Genomic DNA, 23,648 nt, shown 5'->3' with positions numbered 1-23,648 from the left:
TGGTACAGATCTCCTGATATCACATGTAGATATAGCTTGACTGGGTCGGACGCATGTTGGAGATGTAAGGAGCATAGAGGCTCCTTCTACCATATCTGGTGGTCATGCCCACTTATACAGAGATGGTGGGCGGAGATCTTTAGCTTGGCCAATAAAATTTGCAATCTGGTAATCCCAGTTTCTCCCCAGTTGGCACTTTTGGGTTCCAGCCCTCCCTCCGCTAAGGAGACACCCACTCGACTCTTTTACTGTATGCTAAGTGCAGCACACATCCTTATTCCAAAATTCTGGTTAAAATCAGAGGTCCCTTCCATTTCTCAATGGAAAGATAAAATGGACCAGATCTATAGATTTGAGGAGATCTCTGCCTGGGAAGATCGAAGGTTTGCCTTCTATAAAGCTACCTGGAAGGCATGGATCAGGTTTAGAAACTTTGCCTAGACACACCTGATAGATAGCACTACCCATGAAAATCTTCATGTACAAAAGATAGAGCAATATCAACTCTTTGCTGGGATACTTGTTTTTGTATTGGTATATAACTGACTGATAGAGAAGTACTTAACGCAAGATTCACTGTCTCTCTGTATCCACTCAATGCAATGTAAAACATTGTATACAACCTGTCACTAAAATTGTTCACATTATAAAATGTACTTCATTTGTATGTACTACATTTCTCAATAAAAAAGAAAAAAAAGTCAATGGGAGACAGATTTGTTTTCTATTGTGCCAGAGAAAACTGATCCGTCCCATTGATTTACATTGTATGCTAGAGAAAACGGATCCGTCCCCATTGACTTACATTGTGTGACGGGATCAGTTTGGCTCAGTTTCGTCAAGCGGACAGCAAAACACTGCAGACAGCATTTTGGCGTCTGCCTCCAGAGCGGAATGGAGACGGAACGGAGGCAAACTTATGCATTCTGAGCGGATCCTTTTCCATTCAGAATGCATTAGGGCAAAACTGATCTGCTTTGGACCGCTTGTGAGAGCACTGAATGGATCTCACAAACGGGAAGCCAAAACGCTAGTGTGAAAGTAGCCCAACTCCTTCTATGCCATATACTACCAGGCAGTATTAGACATTATCTCTTTAACTGCCGAAGACCACCAGAGATATTAAAATTAACCATATGACAGAAAGACTACCAGGGATACTGCAATTAACCCCTTTCACTGCCATTGACCAGCATGAATATTGATATTCTATCAGTGCGATAGATCACCAGGGATGCGGACACTAACACCCTTAGGCCTCTTGCACACAAACATTTATTTTTCCACGTTTTTTGCATTCCATATACGGAACCACTCATTTCAATGGATCGGCAAAAAAAAAAAAGGAAGGTACTCTGTATGCCTTCCGTTTCCGTATTTCCGTTCAAAGATAGAACATGTCCTATTATTGTCCGCATAACGGACAAGGATAGTACTGTTCTATCAGGAGCCATCTGTTCCGTTCCGCAAAAAAAGAAAAAGAAAAAGCCATACGGTCGTGTGCTAGAGGCCTTAGGTTAATGTCAAACCGTTTTTTTTGTGCAATTTAAAAGTAACAGGTGCTAAAACATGCTATATTGGCAAAAACAATAAGCAAGTCAGATATTTGTTGAAGCTTCTTTTGGCCTAAAATGTGCACAAGACAAAAATGTATGCGGTAGCACACACTGCTACAGGCATGATTCAGACACTGGCCAGTTTCAGATGAGCGACTTGCCCACGGGAAACACACTCCGAGTGAGAGCGCGATTTTGCTTCATGGACTCTGCCCTTGTAATCGGACCTCACAGCATTATAATGATTTATAATGCTGTGTATTCCTGTCAGAATGTAGATCTACTGTAACTGAACTGTACTGACAGCATTATGTCAGCACAAATTTATTACAAATGATGTCGGGTGGAACACACAGCATTATAATAACATGAGGTCCCACTACAAGAGAAAAGTCCAGTTTCCAACAGACAAGTCTAAAACAATAAATTACGTCACTGTCCTAGACCACCAAGAAGTAGACAAACTTCAATGAGCTAGACCTGGATATTGCTTATTACTAACTGCCTGGATGCTAAGCGGCCCTGTTTTATAACAGATTGTTATGGTTAATATTTTTAGGCGATTCTGCATTGCCCTGCTTACAGGTAACAGTGCCCAGGTCCCTTACTAATCTGTTCATTAGCTACAAAAGTCTTGTGGGTGCACTTCATTCCCTACATAAACTAATACAGTACAGTCTGTGATCTAACCTCCCTGACTTAAAAGGGATTTTGTGTATAGAGCTGAGGACATGGGTTGCTAGATGGCCACTAGCACATCCGCAATACCCAGTCCCCATAGCTCTGTGTGCTTTTATTGTGTAAAAAAAAAAAAAAAAAGATTTGATCCATATGCAAATTAACCTGAGATGAGTCCTGTCCCTGAGACGAGTCACATACAGAACTAGGGCTGCAGCTAACGATTATTTGAATAATCGATTAGTTGCCGATTAATTTCTACGATTAATCGATTAATCGGGAAAAACGACAAAATTACAAAACAGAGGTTTATATGATCTTACTTGAAAAATTATGTTCAAAGGCCATATTAAAACAAATTGTGGACGACACTTATGGGGGATCTGTGGACGACACTTATGGGGGATCTGTGGACGACACTTATGGGGGATCTGTGGACGACACTTATGGGGGATCTGTGGGACGACACTTATGGGGGATCTGTGGACGACACTTATGGGGGATCTGTGGACGACACTTATGGGGGATCTGTGGACGACACTTATGGGGGGATCTGTGGACGACACTTATGGGGGATCTGTGGACGACACTTATGGGGGATCTGTGGACGACACTTATGGGGGATCTGTGGACGACACTTATGGGGGATCTGTGGACGACACTTATGGGGGATCTGTGGACGACACTTATGGGGGATCTGTGGACGACACTTATGGGGGATCTGTGGACGACACTTATGGGGGATCTGTGGACGACACTTATGGGGGGATCTGTGGACGACACTTATGGGGGATCTGTGGACGACACTTATGGGGGATCTGTGGACGACACTTATGGGGGGATCTGTGGACGACACTTATGGGGGGATCTGTGGACGACACTTATGGGGGGGATCTGTGGACGACACTTATGGGGGGATCTGTGGACGACACTTATGGGGGGGATCTGTGGACGACACTTATGGGGGGGATCTGTGGACGACACTTATGGGGGGGATCTGTGGACGACACTTATGGGGGATCTGTGGACGACACTTATGGGGGGATCTGTGGACGACACTTATGGGGGATCTGTGGACGACACTTATGGGGGGGATCTGTGGACGACACTATATGGGGGGATCTGTGGACGACACTATGGGGGATCTGTGGACGACACTTATGGGGGGATCTGTGGACGACACTTTATGGGGGTGATCTGTGGACGACACTTATGGGGGATCTGTGGACGACACTTATGGGGGATCTGTGGACGACACTATGGGGGATCTGTGGACGACACTTATGGGGGGGATCTGTGGACGACACTTATGGGGGGATCTGTGGACGACACTTATGGGGGATCTGTGGACGACACTTATGGGGGGATCTGTGGACGACACTTATGGGGGATCTGTGGACGACACTTAGTGGGATCTGTGGACGACACTTATTGGGATCTGTGGACGACACTTAATGGGGGATCTGTGGACGACACTTATGGGGGATCTGTGGACGACACTTATGGGGGATCTGTGGACGACACTTATGGGGGATCTGTGGACGACCTTATGGGGGGATCTGTGGACGACACTTTATGGGGGATCTGTGGACGACACTATTATGGGGGATCTGTGGACGACACTTATGGGGGATCTGTGGACGACACTTATGGGGATCTGTGGACGACACTTTATGGGTGGATCTGTGGACGGACACTTATGGGGGGGATCTGGGGACGACACTTATGGGGGGGATCTGTGGACGACACTTATGGGGGGATCTGTGGACGACACTCTATGGGGGGGATCTGTGGACGACACTTATGGGGGGGATCTGTGGACGACACTTATGGGGGATCTGTGGACGACACTTATGGGGGATCTGTGGACGACACTTATGGGGGATCTGTGGACGACACTTATGGGGGATCTGTGGACGACACTTATGGGGGATCTGTGGACGACACTTATGGGGGGATCTGTGGACGACACTTATGGGGGATCTGTGGACGACACTTTATGGGGGGATCTGGTTGGACGGCACGTTTATGGGGGATCTGTGGACGACACTATTATGGGGGATCTGTGGACGGCGTTTATGGGGGATCTGTGGACGGCGTTTATGGGGGATCTGTGGACGGCGTTTATGGGGGATCTGTGGACGGCGTTTATGGGGGATCTGTGGACGGCGTTTATGGGGGATCTGTGGACGGCGTTTATGGGGGATCTGTGGACGGCGTTTATGGGGGATCTGTGGACGACACTTATGGGGGATCTGTGGACGACACTATTATGGGGGATCTGTGGACGGCGTAGTTATGGAGAGGGGGATATGTGCACTGTTATGGGCATAACAGTGCACAGATCCCTTTCCTCATAACAGTGCACAGACCCCCCTTCCCATAGCAGTGCCATACACAGACCCCCCCTCCTCCCCATAGCAGTGCTATACACAGATCCTCCCCCCTCCCCATAGCAGTGCTATACACAGACCCCCCTTCCCCCTAACAGCCCCGGCGCTTGCATCTTTATTTTACCTTTTTACAATGACGCTCCCGCTCCTGTAACAGCCAGGCAGAGCGGACGGCGGCGTAACGTCACTCAATCACGTGACGCGCCTGCTCCGCCCACTTCATGAATGAAGGAGGCGGAGCAGGCGCGTCACGTGATTGAGTGACGTTACGCCGCCGTCCGCTCTGCCTGGCTGTTACAGGAGCGGGAGCGTCATTGTAAAAAGGTAAAATAAAGATGCAGCGCCCGCCCGCCCGCCCGAATAGCAACGAATCGGCGATTATTCGATAACTGGATTCGTCGACAACGAATCCAGTTATCGAATATAATCGATTACATCGATTAATCGTTGCAGCCCTATACAGAACTCATCTCAGGTTAATTTGCATATGTATCAAAATGTTTTTTTTTTTTTTTTTAACACAATAAAAGCACACAGAGCTATGGGGACTGGGTATTGTGGATGTGCTAGCAGCCATCTAGCAACCCATGTCCTCAGCTCTATACACAAAATCCCGGTGACAGGTTCCCTTTAAGGTGGTTCTCATCAGAGGACATCAGGGCTCATGTGCAAATAACCTATTAGTAAGTGGCTTTCCCACATTTCTATTAAAAGTTATGACAAAGCAGCCAACCCCAAGTCTCTCTAATTTTAAAATGTCTGAAGCTAGCCTTGCACATTAGATAAAGGTTGCAGCTGCCTGACAAAATAGGGTCAAGATCTCCTGGAAGAAAGAAGGCGCGGCCACAGTACATTTCAACTTCTCTTTGTTTCTCGGGAGAGCCTGGTGTCTAGTTGTTGGTTATGCCCTTCTCCCTACTAAATAAACATGCATGCTTCATTACTTATAGCATACATGGGTATGACTGGGTCAGGGGAGAAAGCCGATTCCAATAGGAAAACCGTTATGTCGAGCATTATCCAATAAAATCAATACTAATTCGTAGGGTAACCTTGTGTTAGCGAAAAAAAGGGGCCAGATAAAAAGTCAGATAACTGCAGGGGCAGGATACAACGAGTGTTTGTAGTCTGCTACCATGAAAACCTATAGATCTGAAGACACAAAACATATTTAAATCAAAACTATTTGCAGAGTTGCTTCTAGGCCGCTTTTATGTGGCATGCACCGGAGAAATAAACTTTCTATCTCTTCTCTACTTTACTGTCAAAGCACAACCTTCAAGATGTGAACAGGCCCAGAGCAGGGGAAGATAAAACAATAGACTTTTGTTTGCTCTCAGGGAGAGTCTTCCAAAGTTTTGTTTGGCTATGGGGTGGGGGGGATACCTGCAATTAATATCAAAGGCACACTGGCAACTTGGATCCTAGGATATATCAACCTTGGGTCATGGACAAAATATTTATATATACATATATACACACATAGCATTGTTGAGTGTTTTTATGCCCATTTATTCTTCAAAAATGCTGCAGCTAGATGTCTACAGTGAAATCTAAAACACATTAAATACAAAGCTCTCTGGTTTGTGGCCTTTATTTTAAACATGCAGCGCACTGTAGGAATGATGTTTTACTGGCAGCTTTCTAACAGACTTCTCTGAAGGACTTAAAAAATTGGCAGGAAATAAAAACAACATGTATAAAAAAAATGCTACTCAATAACTCCATGAAAAAGGTCTGAAAAGCATTAAATATAGCAAAAAGCATGTGGGTGAAGGAGGCCTTATGATAAAGCAGGAACTGTACTGTGTGAAATGGCCACTGTAGTGGATTTATTGGCCACTGTACAATTCTTCTGCATGAACATGGCTCAAGAGAACGGTCAGTCGTACAGGAGCTCAATATTGAACCACTCAGTTCCAACATCTGCCATCTATATAGTGAAACTCAATTTAAACTCAATTTAAAAAGGGGTTCCCACAATTTCACCCAGGCAGCCCCCTGTATATGATCATCGGAGCATTTCTTGCTCCGATGCTCTCATTTGCCCTGCGCTGAATTGTGAAGGTCAAAGGCATTTTATGGAGTTCCAGTTTTCGAAGGACTGCTAGGTGGAAGCTTCCGCCCAGTGATGGCATCGGCACTAACGGACAGGCTTTAGCGCTCCCCTAGCCTGTAAAGCTGACATCACCGGCAACACTGCTACAACACAAAAAAAGCCCTTGACCTGCGCGATCCATCACTGGGGAAGGGAGAGCATCAGAGCAGGAAATACTCCGATGCTCATATCAGGGAGGCTGCATCAGTGAAAATAGGTATATATCTGGGTTCAGCTCTGAACCCGGACAACCCCTTTAACCAATAAGTGTTCACTTCAGTACAAAGCTGCATTTTCAGATCAGGGTTTTTGGCGTGCCTGTGCACCAAAGCAAGGACTTACATGGAGCTGTTTTTTTTCTGCTTCCCATTCTGTTCAATGGAAGATTCAGCGCAGATTCCACCTCAAGACAGTGCATGCTGCTTCTTTTTTCCACATGGAAAAAAAAAAAGTAACGCACCTAGGTTTTAGAGGAGGACAATAAGAAATAAATATTTTTCATTACACCTCAGGTCAGACCACCAATCAGACCTCAGCTGACAGCCCCAATCAGAACCCCAATGTTAGTAAGACCCCAAAAAGACCTCAAATCAGATCCCCAATCAGACCCCAATGTAAATGACCCCCCAATCAGACCTCTGATATATATATATATATGGAAAAAAAATAAAAAATAAAAAAAATGGACGCCGCTGCTCCTCTCCTACATTGCAATCCTCTTCCTCCTGCTGTCGGATATGCTGTGAACTGGCGCGCACATATGCTAAGTGCTGCTTCCTATTGAAATCAATGAGGGGCTGTTTTGAGGCAGAAATGCTCCAAAAATCAGCACCAAAAAACTCAGTGTGAACTAGCCATATGGGGAACACAGCACTGTAAAACTGCAGTCTGCATGAGTCCTGCAGAACATTGTTCATATCCATGTATGCCAATGAGGGAGGAAAGCGGCTGTGAATCTGAGCCCAAAGTTTAAGAAGTCTGTTTTAGGGATTAGGCCAGGGCTACACAGCGACACTGGTCACCCGATAGCTGATGCAGCCAGGTTCACCGAGTAGCGGTGAAAGGAATCGCTGCAGCAGTTGCAAAAAATCCAGCTATGTTGGATTTTTTTACAACTGCCACGGCGATCCTATTAATTTCTATAGGATCACCACTATTCAGCCGTCAGGGGAGCAGTGTCACAGTGTAGCCATAGCCTAAAAGATCTTGTCCAAGATAACTAAAGGAAACCCACTGAAAATGGTGTCTGAGCCAAGGGTATTTTCCCACTTGCGGCAGAGTAATCCGGCAGGCAGTTCCATCACAGGAACTGACTGCCGGATCCGTCAAAAAGCATGAAAAAACTGATTGCATTTGTCATACGGATTAGGATCCTGATCCGTATGACAAATGCATTGAAATACCGGATCAGTCTCTCCGAAAAAACGGATTTGGCATTTATTTTTTTTCCACTTTTTTTGCGGTCTGAGCATGTACAGACCACAATGCCGGGATCCGTTTTGCCGGAACACTCAGGGCCGGATCCGGCATTAATGCATGTCAATGGGAAATTTGGACTGAGATAAAACCGCAGTATGCTGCGGTATTATCGCCATCCTGAAAAGTAAAAAAAGACTGAACTTAAGACATCCTGAACGGATTGCTCTCCATTCAGAACGCATTAAGATAAAACTCATCAGTTCTTTTCCAGTATTGAGCCTTTAGGACGGAACTCAATGACGGAAAAGAATAACGCTAGTGTGAAAGTACCCTAAAGGCAGCATGTTCTAGAGCAAGAGGAGCCGTGCAGGTTGATATACAGGTATATGGAAAAAGATTCAGTATAACCTGAATTTTATTCCTTTACATTCCTGCTCATTCTGGGCTTTGAAGTCAAGGAGCTGGTCCTATCAGTGATTTCTGTACCAAATCAGGAATCGCATTGTGCAGATAAAAATACAATCTGCAGATGCCAATGCCCCTCCAGTCCACAAATCAATACGAAATGTAGCTTACATTTACATGCAGAATATTTGCGGCAGAAATTTCTACAACCTCAGTCCCATTCGTCTGAATAGGGTTGCTCTGGCAGCAACCCATGCATTTCTGCAGGTTCTCTATCTCTTTCTTGACAATGCAAAGAGTTAAGACTTATCCCCCAGATAACTGTCTCCATACACAGCTGGTCTCTTTAAAGGCTATGTACACCTTTGGGGCATTTTTGTTTATGATTCCATTGTCCTCATTTTGAGCCAAAAATCAATTTTCTAAATTGGTCTTTATTACGAATATGGAGCCCTTTTTTCTGTACAGGACTGAGATGCTCTATTAGCAGGATCTGAATTTTCGCTCTACTCTGTCAGCCAGCTAATCTGAGGAGCTGGCCCTGGGTTCGTTCTCTGCTGGCCCTGTTCGAATTCAAAATATCGCGCCTGCGCCGTACCTTTCTTTAATCGGTGCAGGCGCACTGAGAGGCGGCCTCTCTCCCGGCCGCTCCATCCTCAATGCGCCTGCGCCGATGACGTCACATCTACACCCGGCGCAGGCGCATTGAGGATGGAGCGGCCGGGAGAGAGGCCGCCTCTCAGTGCGCCTGCACCGATTAAAGAAAGGTACGGCGCAGGCACGATATTTTGAATTCGAACAGGGCCAGCAGAGAACGAACCCGTTCCCTGGCCCTGTCAATCAAACAGCGGAGGGGGCGTCATGATGAGAGGAGGATGCGGCTGCTACCAGCAAGTAGCCGCCCTACTTGCTGGTAGCAAGGTAATTTACATATGATAAAACTTGATTTTTAACAATATCTACTGAACGAAAATTAATATTTAGCATATGTACAGGGAGCTTGCAGTGTAGGGATTAATATTAACGAAAAAAAAAAAAAAAAAGGGGTTTAGTGGGCTGACAGAAGCCCTTTAAAGAGGACCTTTCATAGGTCCAAACATTGTGAAGTATCATGACATATACAGCGGCGCCCAGGGATCTCACTGCACTTACTATTATCCCTGGGCGCCGCTCCGTTCTCCAGTTATGTCCTCCGGTATGTTCGGGGACTTGGTTATAGTAAGCAGAGTCTGCCCTTGTTCTGCTGGGCGTCTCCTTCTCCTAGGCTGTAGCGCTGGCCAATCGCAGCTCAGAGCTCACAGCCTGGGAGGTTTTTTTCTCCCAGCTGTGAGCAATTGTTTTTTATATTTTAATAGTATGGGCGTTTTCGGTCGCGGTGATACCCATGATGTTTACATTTATTGTTATTTAGGCAATGTATTTTTTAATTATATGGAAAGGGGGGCGATTTTTTTTTTGTGATTCTTTAGAAGCTAAATTATAGCCCGATTTTTAATTTTGTTCTATCAGAGATTTTTAAAATGGGATTTACACTGAAAATTGCTAATTTCTTATCCTGGCTTGCCACCTGGTGGCCAAAATAAGAATTGCAGCATGAACACCATCAGCCTCATCAGCGAGGCTCGTAGTGTTCAGCGCAACTAACGATGCCTCCATTGGCCGCACGGGGCATCGGCATCTAAAGCCTTTAATTACCACAATCGGATATAATTGCCGATCTCGGTAATAAGCGGCAGGTCTATGCCGTTTTAAACAGCAGAGACCTGCCGGCCATGGCACCCACTGCATGTACAAGTGGGCGCCATGTTTACACATCTCTCCAGCGCCGTACACGAAAGGTTTAGGGAGAGCCAATACCTCCCATAAGCAGCATCAAACGCATCTCAGCCAGCCAGAATCGTACTCTGTACTGATGAGAGGCAAGTAACCCATAGCAGCTTCAATGCCTTTTGGCTAAGATTAAGTACAGTGTCTGCTCTCATCAGGTCCTGGTGGTCAAGAGACGCAGCTAGGATGTACAGTCGTGGCCAAAAGTTTTGAGAATTACATAAATATTGGAAATTGGAAAAGTTGTTGCTTAAGTTTTTATAATAGCAATTTGCATATACTCCAGAATGTTATGAATAATGATCAGATGAATTGCATAGTCCTCCTTTGCCATGAAAATTAACTTAATCCCCAAAAAAACCTTTCCACAGCATTTCATTGCTGTCATTAAAGGACCTGCTGAGATCATTTCAGTAATCGTCTTGTTAACTCAGGTGAGAATGTTGACGAGCACAAGGCTGGAGATTATTATGTCAGGCTGTTTGGGTTAAAATAGCAGACTTGACCTGTTAAAAAGGAGGGTGATGCTTGAAATCATTGTTCTTCCATTGTTAACCATGACCTGCAAATAAACGCGTGCAGCCATCATTGCGTTGCATAAACATGGCTTCACAGGCAAGGATATTGTGGCTACTAAGATTGCACCTCAATCAACAATTTATAGGATCATCAAGAACTTTAAGGAAAGAGGTTCAATTCTTGTTAAGAAGGCTTCAGGGCGTCCAAGAAAGTCCAGCAAGCGCCAGGGTCGTCTCCTAAAGAGGATTCAGCTGTGGGATCGGAGTGCCAACAGTGCAGAGCTTGCTCAGGAATGGCAGCAGGCAGGTGTGAGCGCATCTCCACGCACAGTGAGGCAAAGACTTTTAGAAGATGGCCTGGTGTCATGAAAGGCAGCAAAGAAGCCACTTCTCTCCCAAAAAAACCATCAAGGACAGATTGATCTTCTGTAGAAAATATAGTGAATGGACTGCTGAGGACTGGGGCAAAGTCATATTCTCCTATGAAGCCTCTTTCCGATTGTTTGGGGCATCAGGAAAAAGGCTTGTCCGGAGAAGAAAAGGTGAGCGCTACCATCAGTCCTGTGTCATGCCGACAGTAAAGCATCCTGAGACCATTCATGTGTGGGGTTGCTTCTCATCCAAGGGAGTGGGCTCACTCACAATTTTGCCCCAAAACACAGCCATGAATAAAGAATGGTACCAAAACACCCTCCAACAGCAACTTCTTCCAACAATTCAACAACAGTTTGGTGAAGAACAATGCATTTTCCAGCACGATGGAGCACCGTGCCATAAGGCAAAAGTGATAACCAAGTGGCTCGGGGACCAAAACGTTGACGTTTTGGGTCCATGGCATGGAAACTCCCCAGATCTTAATCCCATTGAGAACTTGTGGTTAATCCTCAAGAGGCGGGTGGACAAACAAAAACCCACTAATTTTGACAAACTCCAAGAAGTGATTATGAAAGAATGGGTTGCTATCAGTCAGGAATTGACCCAGAAGTTGATTGAGAGCATGCCCAGTCGAATTGCAGAGGTCCTGAAAAAGAAGGGCTAACACTGCAAATACTGACTCTTTGCATAAATGTCATGCAATTGTCGATAAAAGCCTTTGAAAACGTATGAAGTGTGTGTAATTATATTTCACTACATCACAGAAACAACTGAAACAAAGATCTAAAAGCAGTTTAGCAGCAAACTTTGTGAAAACTAATATTTGTGTCATTCTCAAAACTTTTGGCCACTACTGTAGAACAGAGAACCACACGGTTGTCCATAGGGTGTACACCTTTGGCGATTAGAGCCATCTGGTAGGTGACCAAGGGCTGCCGGATTGAAGTTATGGGCTGAAATGTGCTTCAAAGCCCGAGGTGCAGAAGTGCCGCAGGAGTGGTAATCTTTGGCCAGATTTCTGGTCTGGTATAAGAGGAGGAATTTTTATAATTCAAGCAGAATGTCTGAGCCGTAAATGGCACACATTCATTCATGTTTCACTGTGTGTTCACTTAACACTTTGTGTGTTCACTAGGACTTGTCAGGGTTATGGCACCCTTATGGGTAGTCCTTCCTGTAGGTCTAGAGGGGGGTTTGGCCATATTGGTTCCTCACCACTATGCAAACTCTTTGGCCTCCCCCTGGAGGGAGAGGCAAGACCTCAACCTAAGTTCTTGGCCATGGAGCATGCTTTTTCTACTATTATGTGGTATATAGGTGCTGTCAAAGATTTTTATGGCAGTTTTTTTGAGCCAAAGCCAGAAGTGGATCCAGGAGAAAGAAGAAGTCTTTTTTTTTTTTTGCAGTTTTACATCATGTTGGGCACATTAGCTCTCCCCAGCTCTAGCGGTTCCATGATATTCAGCCTCTAGAGTAGCTGTAATGGTAAGCCATGTTTGGAGCTGTAGAAGAGACATTTCTTCAACTTTGTGGTACTGCAACAAATGTGTTACCATCTACTTTCATTTCTTTTTTGGATAATTTTTAGTACTGCTGAACGGACCATACAAGTGTTCAGCCCTGATACAATAGTGGTTTTAAGAGGTTGGAAGACTCTTTAGAGGAGTTACCAATTGTGATCCTGATCTTTAATAATTAACACCCTCCCATAAGGTCTACTGACTGATGCTACAATTAGCCATACACATTAGATTTATGTCTGTTGAACTCCTGCCAAACCTCTAATCTGTATGGCTCCAAACTCTCTCGGGTGATGTTGGAGATAAGGATCTTCCATGTTGGAAGATTCATGCCTGAGCAGATACATATGTATGGGAGTATCGGGAGAGACCATCATTGGCTGACAGTTCTCATATGTGGCCAGATTTAAAGGAAATCTGTCAGCAGATTTGTACTTATGAACTGGCTGACCTGTTGCATGTGAGTTTGGCAGTTGAAGGCATCTGTGTTGTTCCCATGTTCATATGTGCCCGCATTGCTGATGTTTTATTATATATAAATTAGCCTCTAGGAGCAACAGGGGGTGAAATAACGGATCTGTCTCATCCGGAATAACGGATCCGGTATTTAAAGATCAAAAGCAAAAATAGCTCCTCCTATGTCCCGAGGCATGTGCAGACTGGAAAACCGGATCTGGTGATGCAGAAATTTCCGGAACACTTGGTCCTGGATCCAGCATTAATACATCTCTATGGAAATGAATGCTGGATCCGGCATGTGCGGTATTGTTCCGTACAAGGGAACGGAAGACATCCTGATGCATACTGAACGGATTGCTTTCTATTTAGAATGCATTAGGAGAAAACAATTTTTTTCCGGTATTGAGACCCTTTTCCGGTATTAAAATCCGGTAAAGAATAACGCTAGTGTGAAAGTACTCTTACAGAGAGAGCTGAGCCTCTAGGTGTAAGGGCAACGCTCCTATTCTTATAGTTACATAGTTAAAGGGTTTCTACCACCAGATTTTGACCTATTTAGCTGCTGACACCAGCACATCGCTAGTGTCAGCAAGTACCTAACCATGTTCTTTTATCAACTTTGTCTGCTGCCGTTAACCTTAAAAAGTACTTTTATTGCTATGCAAATGAGCCTCTAGGGCAGGGATGCTCAACCTGTGGCCCTCCAGCTGTTGTAAAACTACAACTCCCACCATGCCCTTCTGTAGGATGATAGCTGTAGGCTGCCATGGAATGATGGGAGTTGTAGTTTTGCAACAGCTGGAGGGCCGCAGGTTGAGCATGCCTGCTCACGGCGCAGGAATTGGTACAAAATACTTAGACGTTTCACGTCAATCAACAGGAGCGGGGCGGGCCGGAGAGACTCGATGGGCGGCAGAAATGGTTAGTGGAAGGATCCTCTAGGTGCTGAAAAGACGCCCACATAGCACCTAGAGGCTCATTTGCATAGCAATAAAAGTACTTTTTAAGGTTAACAGCAGCAGACAAAGTTGATAAAAGAACACGGTTAGGTACTGACTGACACTAGCAATTTGCTAGTGTAAGCAGCTAAATAGGTCAAAATCTGGTGGTAGAAGCCCTTTAATACGGTTGAAAAAAGACTTAAGTCCATCAATTACAACCAAGGGATAGGTGGGGATGCAAAACCCAGAAAGGAAGTGAGACTCAGATAACATGACTATCTGTTGTTCCATTCCTCTATTATTCCTGCTAAGAATTGCCAGCATTCTGCAGTAAAGCTACTGCTGGGTGTTACGATTAGCGGGTGTCTGACTCTGTCCAATCAGTGCTACTAGTGCCAGTGCATGTACAGTCGTGGCCAAAAGTTTTGAGAATGACACAAATATTAGTTTTCACAAAGTTTGCTGCTAAACTGCTTTTAGATCTTTGTTTCAGTTGTTTCTGTGATGTAGTGAAATATAATTACACGCACTTCATACGTTTCAAAGGATTTTATCGACAATTACATGACATTTATGCAAAGAGTCAGTATTTGCAGTGTTGGCCCTTCTATTTCAGGACCTCTGCAATTCGACTGGGCATGCTCTCAATCAACTTCTGGGCCAATTCCTGACTGATAGCAACCCATTCTTTCATAATCACTTCTTGGAGTTTGTCAGAATTAGTGAGTTTTTGTTTGTCCACCCGCCTCTTGAGGATTAACCACAAGTTCTCAATGGGATTAAGATCTGGGGAGTTTCCATGCCATGGACCCAAAACGTCAATGTTTTGGTCCCCAAGCCACTTGGTTATCACTCAGGCTGTTCTGACAGGTGAACAGCCTGTCGGATCCATGCTGCCGCTAGTGCACACGTGCTCCGGACAACTGCTCCAGGTCGGAGATCGGGCGGCAGAACGGCAAACATGCCAAGAGGCGGCCGGAATAAAACTACGACAGGATACAGCAGCAAATAAAAATGGTAACTCACACTCATGTATTCTAGCAAACGTTCTTTGATCCTGAAGCTTTGGAGCCTACTTCTCTGGGATTATTTTATTACGGAGCACCTGCACTACAGCGGAGCATAGCCTGTAACAAATTAAAATTGCAAACTGCATTCCAAGTTTTAACATGTAATTGGATATTTATAGAGAGAAGGTGAACTTTAGACCTGAAAACTCCCATGATCAAGCCGTATCGGCATGCCCGCATTTCCTGTCTGTCAGAGATGCTTAGATCTCTTGCCCAAAAGTGATCTAATCTGAGGAAAATACTTGATAGGGCCTTTATATAAGTGGTCAGACGTGTGATGACAGACCCATACAATTTTGTCCACATTTGTGCCAATCCAAGACCAAACTTCCATTGAGGTCAAGGCAAGTTCCAGTTTTCCAGAATAGCCACACAACAATGCATGGTCATCTAGGCAACAGAATGGCTAGCCTTCTGGTCTGAGGCTCCCCGGGTCCATCTCAAAACTCTGGCGGCAGACATGGCCAATCGAAACTGAAATTACTCTTTACAAATTAGGTTAAATAAGGATTTTCTCAATTTAAAAAATAAATAAAAAAACAAGCATCTCTCTTCCCTCCTATAAAAAAGGATTCATGTTTAACCTATGACTCACTGCTGCGGACAACCACCTAACTAGACGTGAAAATATCACAAAAGTCTGGTATTTCTTACACAGCCACTTTATATAAGAAATCTGCTGCTCATAGACAGAGGCCATATGAGGTCACCCCCATGCAGTCACAGGACCACATAATCCATGGTCTCTACTATATCATGGATTGTCACACGACTGCGTGAATATGAAACCACATGGACAACACGGCACTATAGCTATACCGTTTATACCTGGCTGACTTTAGACATTTACGCCAGATTAAAAGAAACTAGACACAATGAAAATGCAGTGATTGACAGCTAGTTCTGTATGCACAGTCATAGAAGGGAAGGCTGTCAGTCACCAATAGGACCTTCTCCTTCACTTCAAAGCTCAAAATGAGGGATTTTAAATCAATGAAATAGAAATTATGCTGATTTCCTACAAAACTATATATTAATCTGCCAGCTCCTGCTGCTCTGTAACATGCTGACTGACGATTTTACAGCATTTCCATGGTGACAGGTTCCCTTTAAGGCGGCATGCATGCAAGGTTTAACACTGAAAAAAATTTAAGGTTATGCACATGGGAAGGAATAATGCAAGTCACCCGTACATACTAAATGGTAAAAACACTGGGTAAGGCTACTTTCACACTTGCGTTTGGTGCAGATCCGTTCTGTATCTGCACAGACGGATCCGCACCAATAATGCAAACAATGTATCAGTTCATAACGGATCCGTTTGCATTATTCTTTAAAAAAAAGTCTAAGTCAAAACGGATCAATCTTACATTGAAAGTCAATGGGGGACGGATCACTTTTCAATAGGGGTGCACCGAAATGAAAATTCTGGTCCGAAACCGAAAATTCAGGATACCCCTTGACCGAAACCGAAACTGCCTTTTTGCCCAAATACTTTTAAAAGACCCACCTCATAACAGTGCCATCCACAGACCCCCACCCACCCCATAACAGTGCCATCCACAGACCCCCACCCACCCCATAACAGTGCCATCCACAGACCCCCCACCTCATAACAGTGCCATCCACAGACCCCCACCCACCCCATAACAGTGCCATCCACAGACACCCACCCCATAACAGTGCCATCCACAGACCCCCCCACCTCATAACAGTGCCATCCACAGACCCCCACCCACCCCATAACAGTGCCATCCACAGACCCCCACCCCATAACAGTGCCATCCACAGCCCCCCACCCCATAACAGTGCCATCCACAGCCCCCCCCCCCCATTGTACAATTAATAGAAAATAGCGGGGAGGGACTGGGAGGAGGAGCTGGGGGCCGGTGCGTTCACTGTTCTCCGGCCCCCAGCTCCAGTAGTTATAAAATGTTGTACAATTAATAAGCATTCTATTCACGAGGCCCCCCTCTGCAGTATTACATTCAATACAGCCACTTCCTACTCACAGGGCTGTGCTGGCCGGCCGGGCAGAGGAGCGGCAGCGTCACGACTGACGTCATGTGCCCGGCCTACTTTCTGAATGAAGGAGGCGGCGCAGGCATGTGACGTCAGTCGTGACGCTGCCGCTCGTCTGCCCGGCCGGCCAGCGCAGCCCTGTGAGTAGGAAGTGGCTGTATTGAATGTAATACTGCAGAGGGGGGCCTCGTGAATAGAATGCTTATTAATTGTACAACATTTTATAACTACTGGAGCTGGGGGCCGGAGCACAGTGAACGCACCGGCCCCCAGCTCCTCCTCCCAGTTCCTCCCCGCTATTTCCGGCCGATATGTAAAAATATCGGCAGAAACAGATTAGGTGCATTTTCGGCCGCCGAAATTTCGGTGCACCCCTAGTTTTCAATTACACCATATTGGGTCAGTGAAAACGGATCCATCCTCATTGACTTACATTGTAAGTCAGGACGGATCCGTTTGGCTCCGCATCATCAAACGGACCACAAAACGCTGCAAGCGTCCGCCTGAAAGGCGCAGTGGAGACCAAACGCAGCAAAATGTACGTTTTGGGCCGCTTGTGAGAGCCCTGAAAAAGATCTCACAAGCAAACTAAGCAGTAAAAACCAGTGTCAGGCAGCTGCTGCCAAGGCCAATAATTTTGATGGGTTGCATCAAAAGGGGCATAGATGCCCGTGATAAGAACATAGTCCTACCACTTTACAAATCATTAGTCAGACCACACATGGAGTACTGTGTACAGTTCTGGGCACCTGTGAACAAGGCAGACATAGAGCTGAAGAGGGTCCAGAGGAGGGCAACTAAAGTAATAACTATTATGGGGGAACTACAATACCCAGAAAGATTATCAAACTATGTATAAATATATCAGGGGTCAGTACAGAGATCTCTCCCATCATCTGTCTATTTCCAGGACTGCGACTGTGAAGAGGGGACACCCTCTGCGTCTGAAGGAAAGAAGGTTTGTACACAAACATAGAAGAAGATTCTTTACGGTAAGAGCAGTGAGACTATGGAACTCTCTGCCTGAAGAGGTGGTGATGGTGAGTTCACTAAAAGAGTTCAAGAGGGGCCTGGATGTATTTCTGGAGTGTAATAATATTACAGGCTATAGCTACTAGAGAGGGGTCGTTGATCCAGGGAGTTATTCTGATTGCCTGATTTTTTTTTCGCCCTAAAATGAGTAAAATTGACTTCTACCTCACAGGGGTTTAGTGTCTCCCTCTGGATCAACTTGCAGGATAACAGGCTGAACTGGATGGACAGATGTCTTTTCAGCCTTGGGCTACTTTAACACTCGCGTTTGGTGCGGATCAGTCATGGATCTGCAAAAACACTTCCGTTCAGATAATACAACTGTCTGCATCCGTTCAGAACTGATCCGTTTGTATTATCTTTAACATGGCCATGACGGATCAGTCTTTAACACCACTGAAAGTCAATGGGGGACGTATCCGTTTTCTATTGTGCCACATTGTGTCAGTGAAAACGGACCCGTCCCTATTGACTTACAGTGCCTTCGCATCATCAGGCAGACACCAAAACGCCGCAGGCAGTATTTTGGTGTCCGCTTCCAGAGCAGAATGCAGACAGAATGGAGGCAAACTGATGCTTTCTGAGCGGATCCTTTTCCATTCAGAATGCATTAGGACAAAACTGATCCGATTTGGACCGCTTGTGAGAGCCCTGAACGGATCTCACAAATGGAAATCAAAAAGCCAGTGTGAAAGTACAAACTATGTTATACGACCACGTGCATCTCTCGGACCAACGGTGGCTCCTCACATGAGCTCACTGAAACATAATTCAAAGATGACCTTGCATCTGTTTTACTTATAGAAGCGAAATACCTGTACTTGATGCTGCCAACCAGTATTATTTTTTTTATAAATTTTTTACATCGCTCCTGCACCCCACTGAGCCCTCCTGAAGTTTTTTGCGCTCCGTGGGCGAATACTGAGCATCGGAACGGGGAGGAGGAGACGCCAGGGTTTCTCAATGGGCGTCTCCTTCTTCCTGGCTGTGCCACGATACAATCACAGTCGAGAACGTCACAGCCAGGGAGAAAAAAATAAATAAAAAAACTTGCAACGCTCTCAGCTGTAACTGGATCGCGGCACAGCCAGGGAGAAGAAGACGCCCATTGAGAAACCCTGGCGTCTTCTCCTCCCTGTTCCGATGCTCAGTATTTGCATACTGAGCACGAAAACGTCAAGAGGGCGGAGGAGCTATGTTAATAAAAGGTGGCAGCATCAGCAGTACCCCGCAAGTACAGGTATTTAGCTCCTATAAGTAAAACAGATGAAAGGTCCTCTAAGATGCAGCGAGTTCCTATCTGACCACGGGTCTATTGTACTGTACTCATATGAGGATAATGTGGGTACAATACAAGAGACCCACAGTCAGAGGAACTCACTGCATCATAAGTCCGCCGTATTTCTTGGATTTCACATGGTCGTGTACATGCGGCATAACACAGAGGGTTTCAAAGGCATTATTATAGTTATAATTCAGATGTACAAAGTCTGTGAATGGCACAACTTCTGTCCATATACTACAATATGAAGCATTCAGACCGAATGTACCTAATGGCATATTCCAGGCAATTAACAGCTCATTTAAAGGGGTTGTGCCATGAAGGCCAGTCACCCCGCCATGTCTGAACGCTGAGGAGGGGGCACCCAGACCTAGAGCAGAGATGGTTTTGATGCGTCCTGCTGTTTTTGTCAGCCCCACAGACAATGAATAGAGGGGCAAGAGACAAGTGGTCACCGCTGTATTCACACTCCTCCTCACTGTGGTCTTGTGGTGAGCAGGAACGGGTGGCGGGAAGACACCCAGCAATCAGACATTTATCACCTACCATGTCAATAGGGTGAAAAGTACAGCAGCCCCTTCAAACTGCTGATTGGGGGGGGGGGTTAACAAGACTTGGACTCAAACCGATAAAAAAATTGATGGCCTATACCAAGTTGTAAAGGATATGGCCTCATACAAACAGATGGGTCACTGTGCTACCCGTAAAATAACGCGGCTGGCACACAGGAAAAATACGGTCACGTCGCCCCAATACGTGTATGGATTTGTATCCCATTCACCCACACAACGGCCGTGGAAAGCACGCGTACATAAAGGAAAGAACTGCGGAGAAGTCCTTGCAATGCACTACACGGGCAACTTGCAGGAGCTCCGCGCGGACAGGGGCAGGATTCCAGAGTCACCAGCAAGGACTTGCAGGTAGTGACAGATTCCCTTTAAAGAGGTTGTCCAGGTTTACAAGATGCCTTAGGCTACATGCACACGACCATTGTGTGTTTTGCGGTCCGCAAAACACGGATGGCGTCCGTGTGCATACCGCTATTACGGAACGGCATGGGCAGCCATTAATATTACGGCCTATTCTTGTCTGCAAACCGGACAAGAATAGGACAGGTTGTATTTTTTTTGCGGACCACGGAACGGAGCAATGTATGCGGACAGCACACGGAGCGCTGTCCGCATCTTTTGCGGCTCCATTGAAGTGAATGGGTCCGCATCCAAGCCGCAAAATCTGCGGCTCGGATGCAGACCAAAATGGTCGTGTGCATGAGGCCTTCTTCTTAGGACAGGCCATGAATATCTGATCAGTGGGAGTCTGACTCTTGCCACCCTGCCAATAAGCAGTTTGAAGGGTGTCCAGGGCTCGGGCAAGTGCCGCACCCTCTTCATTGTGGACACTGGGTCTTACAATGGCTCATACTGCCCACGCTGTACTTAGTATTGCAGCGCTGTACCATTCACATGGATCTCCACTGCTCCAATATCGACGGCTATCAATATGGAAAACCTGGACAAAACCCTTTGATCTTGCTGGCACAATCGCTGTGTCTGCATGATAATCAGAATTCATTATGGGAATGATGCTAGCAAGGCAGGAAAGCCAAAGGCATGAAGCTACTCGGAACAGAAGAACACTGAGCCTTAAAGGGGTTGTCTAGGATGTTTTTTTTTTATTTATTTTTTTTTATACGGTAGTACCTCCTCCCCACTGTGAAGGGAAGCATGCTTACCTGGCTCCCTGCTGCTCAATTCTAGCTCTGTCGGTCCCTAGCTCTCTTCACTATGCTTTGGTCCCCATCATGGACGAGGTCACTGCATCCAATGACTGGCCTCAGCGGTAAGTGGCACATCCGCCAATCCCCCGCCCCCCGGTCCCAGAGGTTCACTTGCGTAGTGAAGATAGCCAGGGAAAGACTGAGCCTGCTACCTGTACAGGTCTAGAGGGAAAGGGGTGGCATTTAAAAAAAAATATATATATAAAAAAAATATAAAAAAAAAAAAGCCAATCCTAGACAACTCAAAAACAGAAAGAGATCCAGCAATTAATATAAAAAAAATAAAAACCCTCTTCATTCCAAAATTCGCATAAAAAAAAAAAAAAAAAAAACGCATAGCTTCATGACCTCTGATGCATTAAATCCCTTTAAACTCAACTGTGTGTAAAATACAATTTCAGACTGAAAGAATAAGACCAGAAAGCTCTTCAATGGTACAACCCACCGGAAGCCAAAAAAACAAGAAAAAAATAATATCTGCCCAGTGGATCCCTACTTGATGTCACACAACGCCAACACTGGGAAGGCTCAGATGCATCTATAGACTAAGGAAACAGACCAACTGCAGACTTTTCTTGCTCCTTTAAGAATCCCTACTGTCTTCCAAGGAAGACTGTAATAACTGCAGTCAGGCACTGATAACTCCCCGGATAGCAGGATCTCTACATTATATATTAGTCGCATTAAAGACGCTTCTTCAGCGCTACCTCCAAGGACGAGAGCCTGACCAGACCATCTCACCCCAGACCATCCAGGACCACGTCCACACACTGGAAGGAGTGGGCGGTATTAATGACTTAAGAAATCAGGCACAGCAACTCCCACCGCCTCCTTCTAATAACTTGAAAATGAATCGCTTTTCAAGAATTACTCTGCCACCATGATGCAGAGGACACAGGTGATCTCCATCCACACCAGGCCACTGTGCGTCTGTCAAACGTCAGGACCCTTGAAGGAGGAAAGCCATCTTAAGGGAGAGACCCAACTCTTGCCCAGCTGATGACAGGCTCCCATTTGTCAGGGGGCTGGCATGGAAAATGTAGCTTCGTCCCGCCTCACACCAAAGCCATATGGTGACATCCAGCTAATGCACAATCATCACTGGTGTGAACAGGGTGGAGAACGCACAGGTAATCCAGCACCGCAGCCTGCAGCGGTAGGTGGGCACTGGGCACTGTGCAGGTATGCAGACATATTATAGAGGCACAACTTACTTCCCAATCACCTCACACAGCTCATACACATCTTCAAACAGCACGTCGTCGTCGGCCATGGTCCTGAGGGGGGGATTTCAATGAAACCACCAAAGAACAGGTCCAGCCGGGGAGGTCCTAGGTCCCAAGCAGAGGATGGCCGCACAAATCCTGTCACAATGACACCGAGGCAGGAACGAAGGTGACACCCGGCGCTCCCCTTTCATCAATGGACCGCGGCAGGCGGCCGCTCTACATCCCAGGGCCGCCGCTCAGCCAGCTCTCCGCCATCCCTAGGAAACCGAGCGCCTCCCGGCGCCGAGACACACACTGGACAGAGACCGCGCCTCGAGTTACCGCCGTCCACGAGCAGCGCGCCCCCGTTTTTTTTTTTTTTAAATGGCGGTGTCCGTTCCAGAGGTAACCGTGCCCCACATTTCAAACCTGAGGCGGGAGCGCGCCTTGCTTCTTTCCCTCAGCTGATACTAGGAGGAGGCAGAGCCGTGCGCGTCCACGCGACGGCTCCTTTCGTAGATGACGTCGGGGAGCGAGCACGCCTTCTCCGCCTCTCCTTAGCCTTCCAATGGGGCACGGCTCTGCCGCGCGCTCCCGGGGCAGCCGAAGGTGAGCGTGGAGCGCGGGCATGCGACCTCGTGCACGGCGGTGGGATGTGATAGGAAGGGAAGGATGCGCGGAAACGCGTCCGCCGGTTATCAGTGGGGCTCGAGGAGAGATGCCTTCACTTTTCACACGGAGTGTTTCCTCGGCGGCTGATTTTCCGCTGGCTTCATAGTCCGGCAGTGCTTGCCTGGTGTAAGACGCACGTTCTCCAATAGGGAGCCAGCGGGAGCCGCTTGTGTGCTGGGGACGAGCCAATGGCTCCCATTAGCAGGAGAGTGGCAGCCCTGTGCTCCTATGGCGTGAGCTGAGAGGGCACGGGTTTATTACATGGGAAATGTGGGATTTCTGGATGCTGGCTGCCATTGCCGACAGTGACTGGAAGGATGTACTAGTGAGGCGCCTCATGCTGTGGTAAAACGGCCAAGTTCACTTACTGCCTCCTATAATTATCAGTCAGGAATT

General features: G+C 46.3%; 1 protein-coding gene across 4 annotated transcripts in view; it reads right to left on the bottom strand.

Annotated features, from left to right (window-relative positions):
* The window catches only part of CASK (calcium/calmodulin dependent serine protein kinase), a 279,746-nt gene extending 256,396 nt beyond the window's left edge, over nucleotides 1-23,350 (bottom strand). For all 4 annotated transcript variants that reach the window (XM_044283603.1, XM_044283604.1, XM_044283605.1 and 1 more), the window contains exon 1: nucleotides 22,587-23,350. In XM_044283603.1, the coding sequence (XP_044139538.1) occupies nucleotides 22,587-22,645 (59 nt within the window). In that variant the 5' untranslated portion in view covers nucleotides 22,646-23,350. The remainder of the gene's footprint in view (nucleotides 1-22,586) is intronic.
* Nucleotides 23,351-23,648: the final 298 nt, after the last annotated feature.

The sequence above is a fragment of the Bufo gargarizans genome, chromosome 3 (genome assembly GCF_014858855.1).
Source record: "Bufo gargarizans isolate SCDJY-AF-19 chromosome 3, ASM1485885v1, whole genome shotgun sequence".
NCBI lineage: Eukaryota > Metazoa > Chordata > Amphibia > Anura > Bufonidae > Bufo > Bufo gargarizans.
This window is presented reverse-complemented; position numbering and strand designations above follow the sequence as displayed.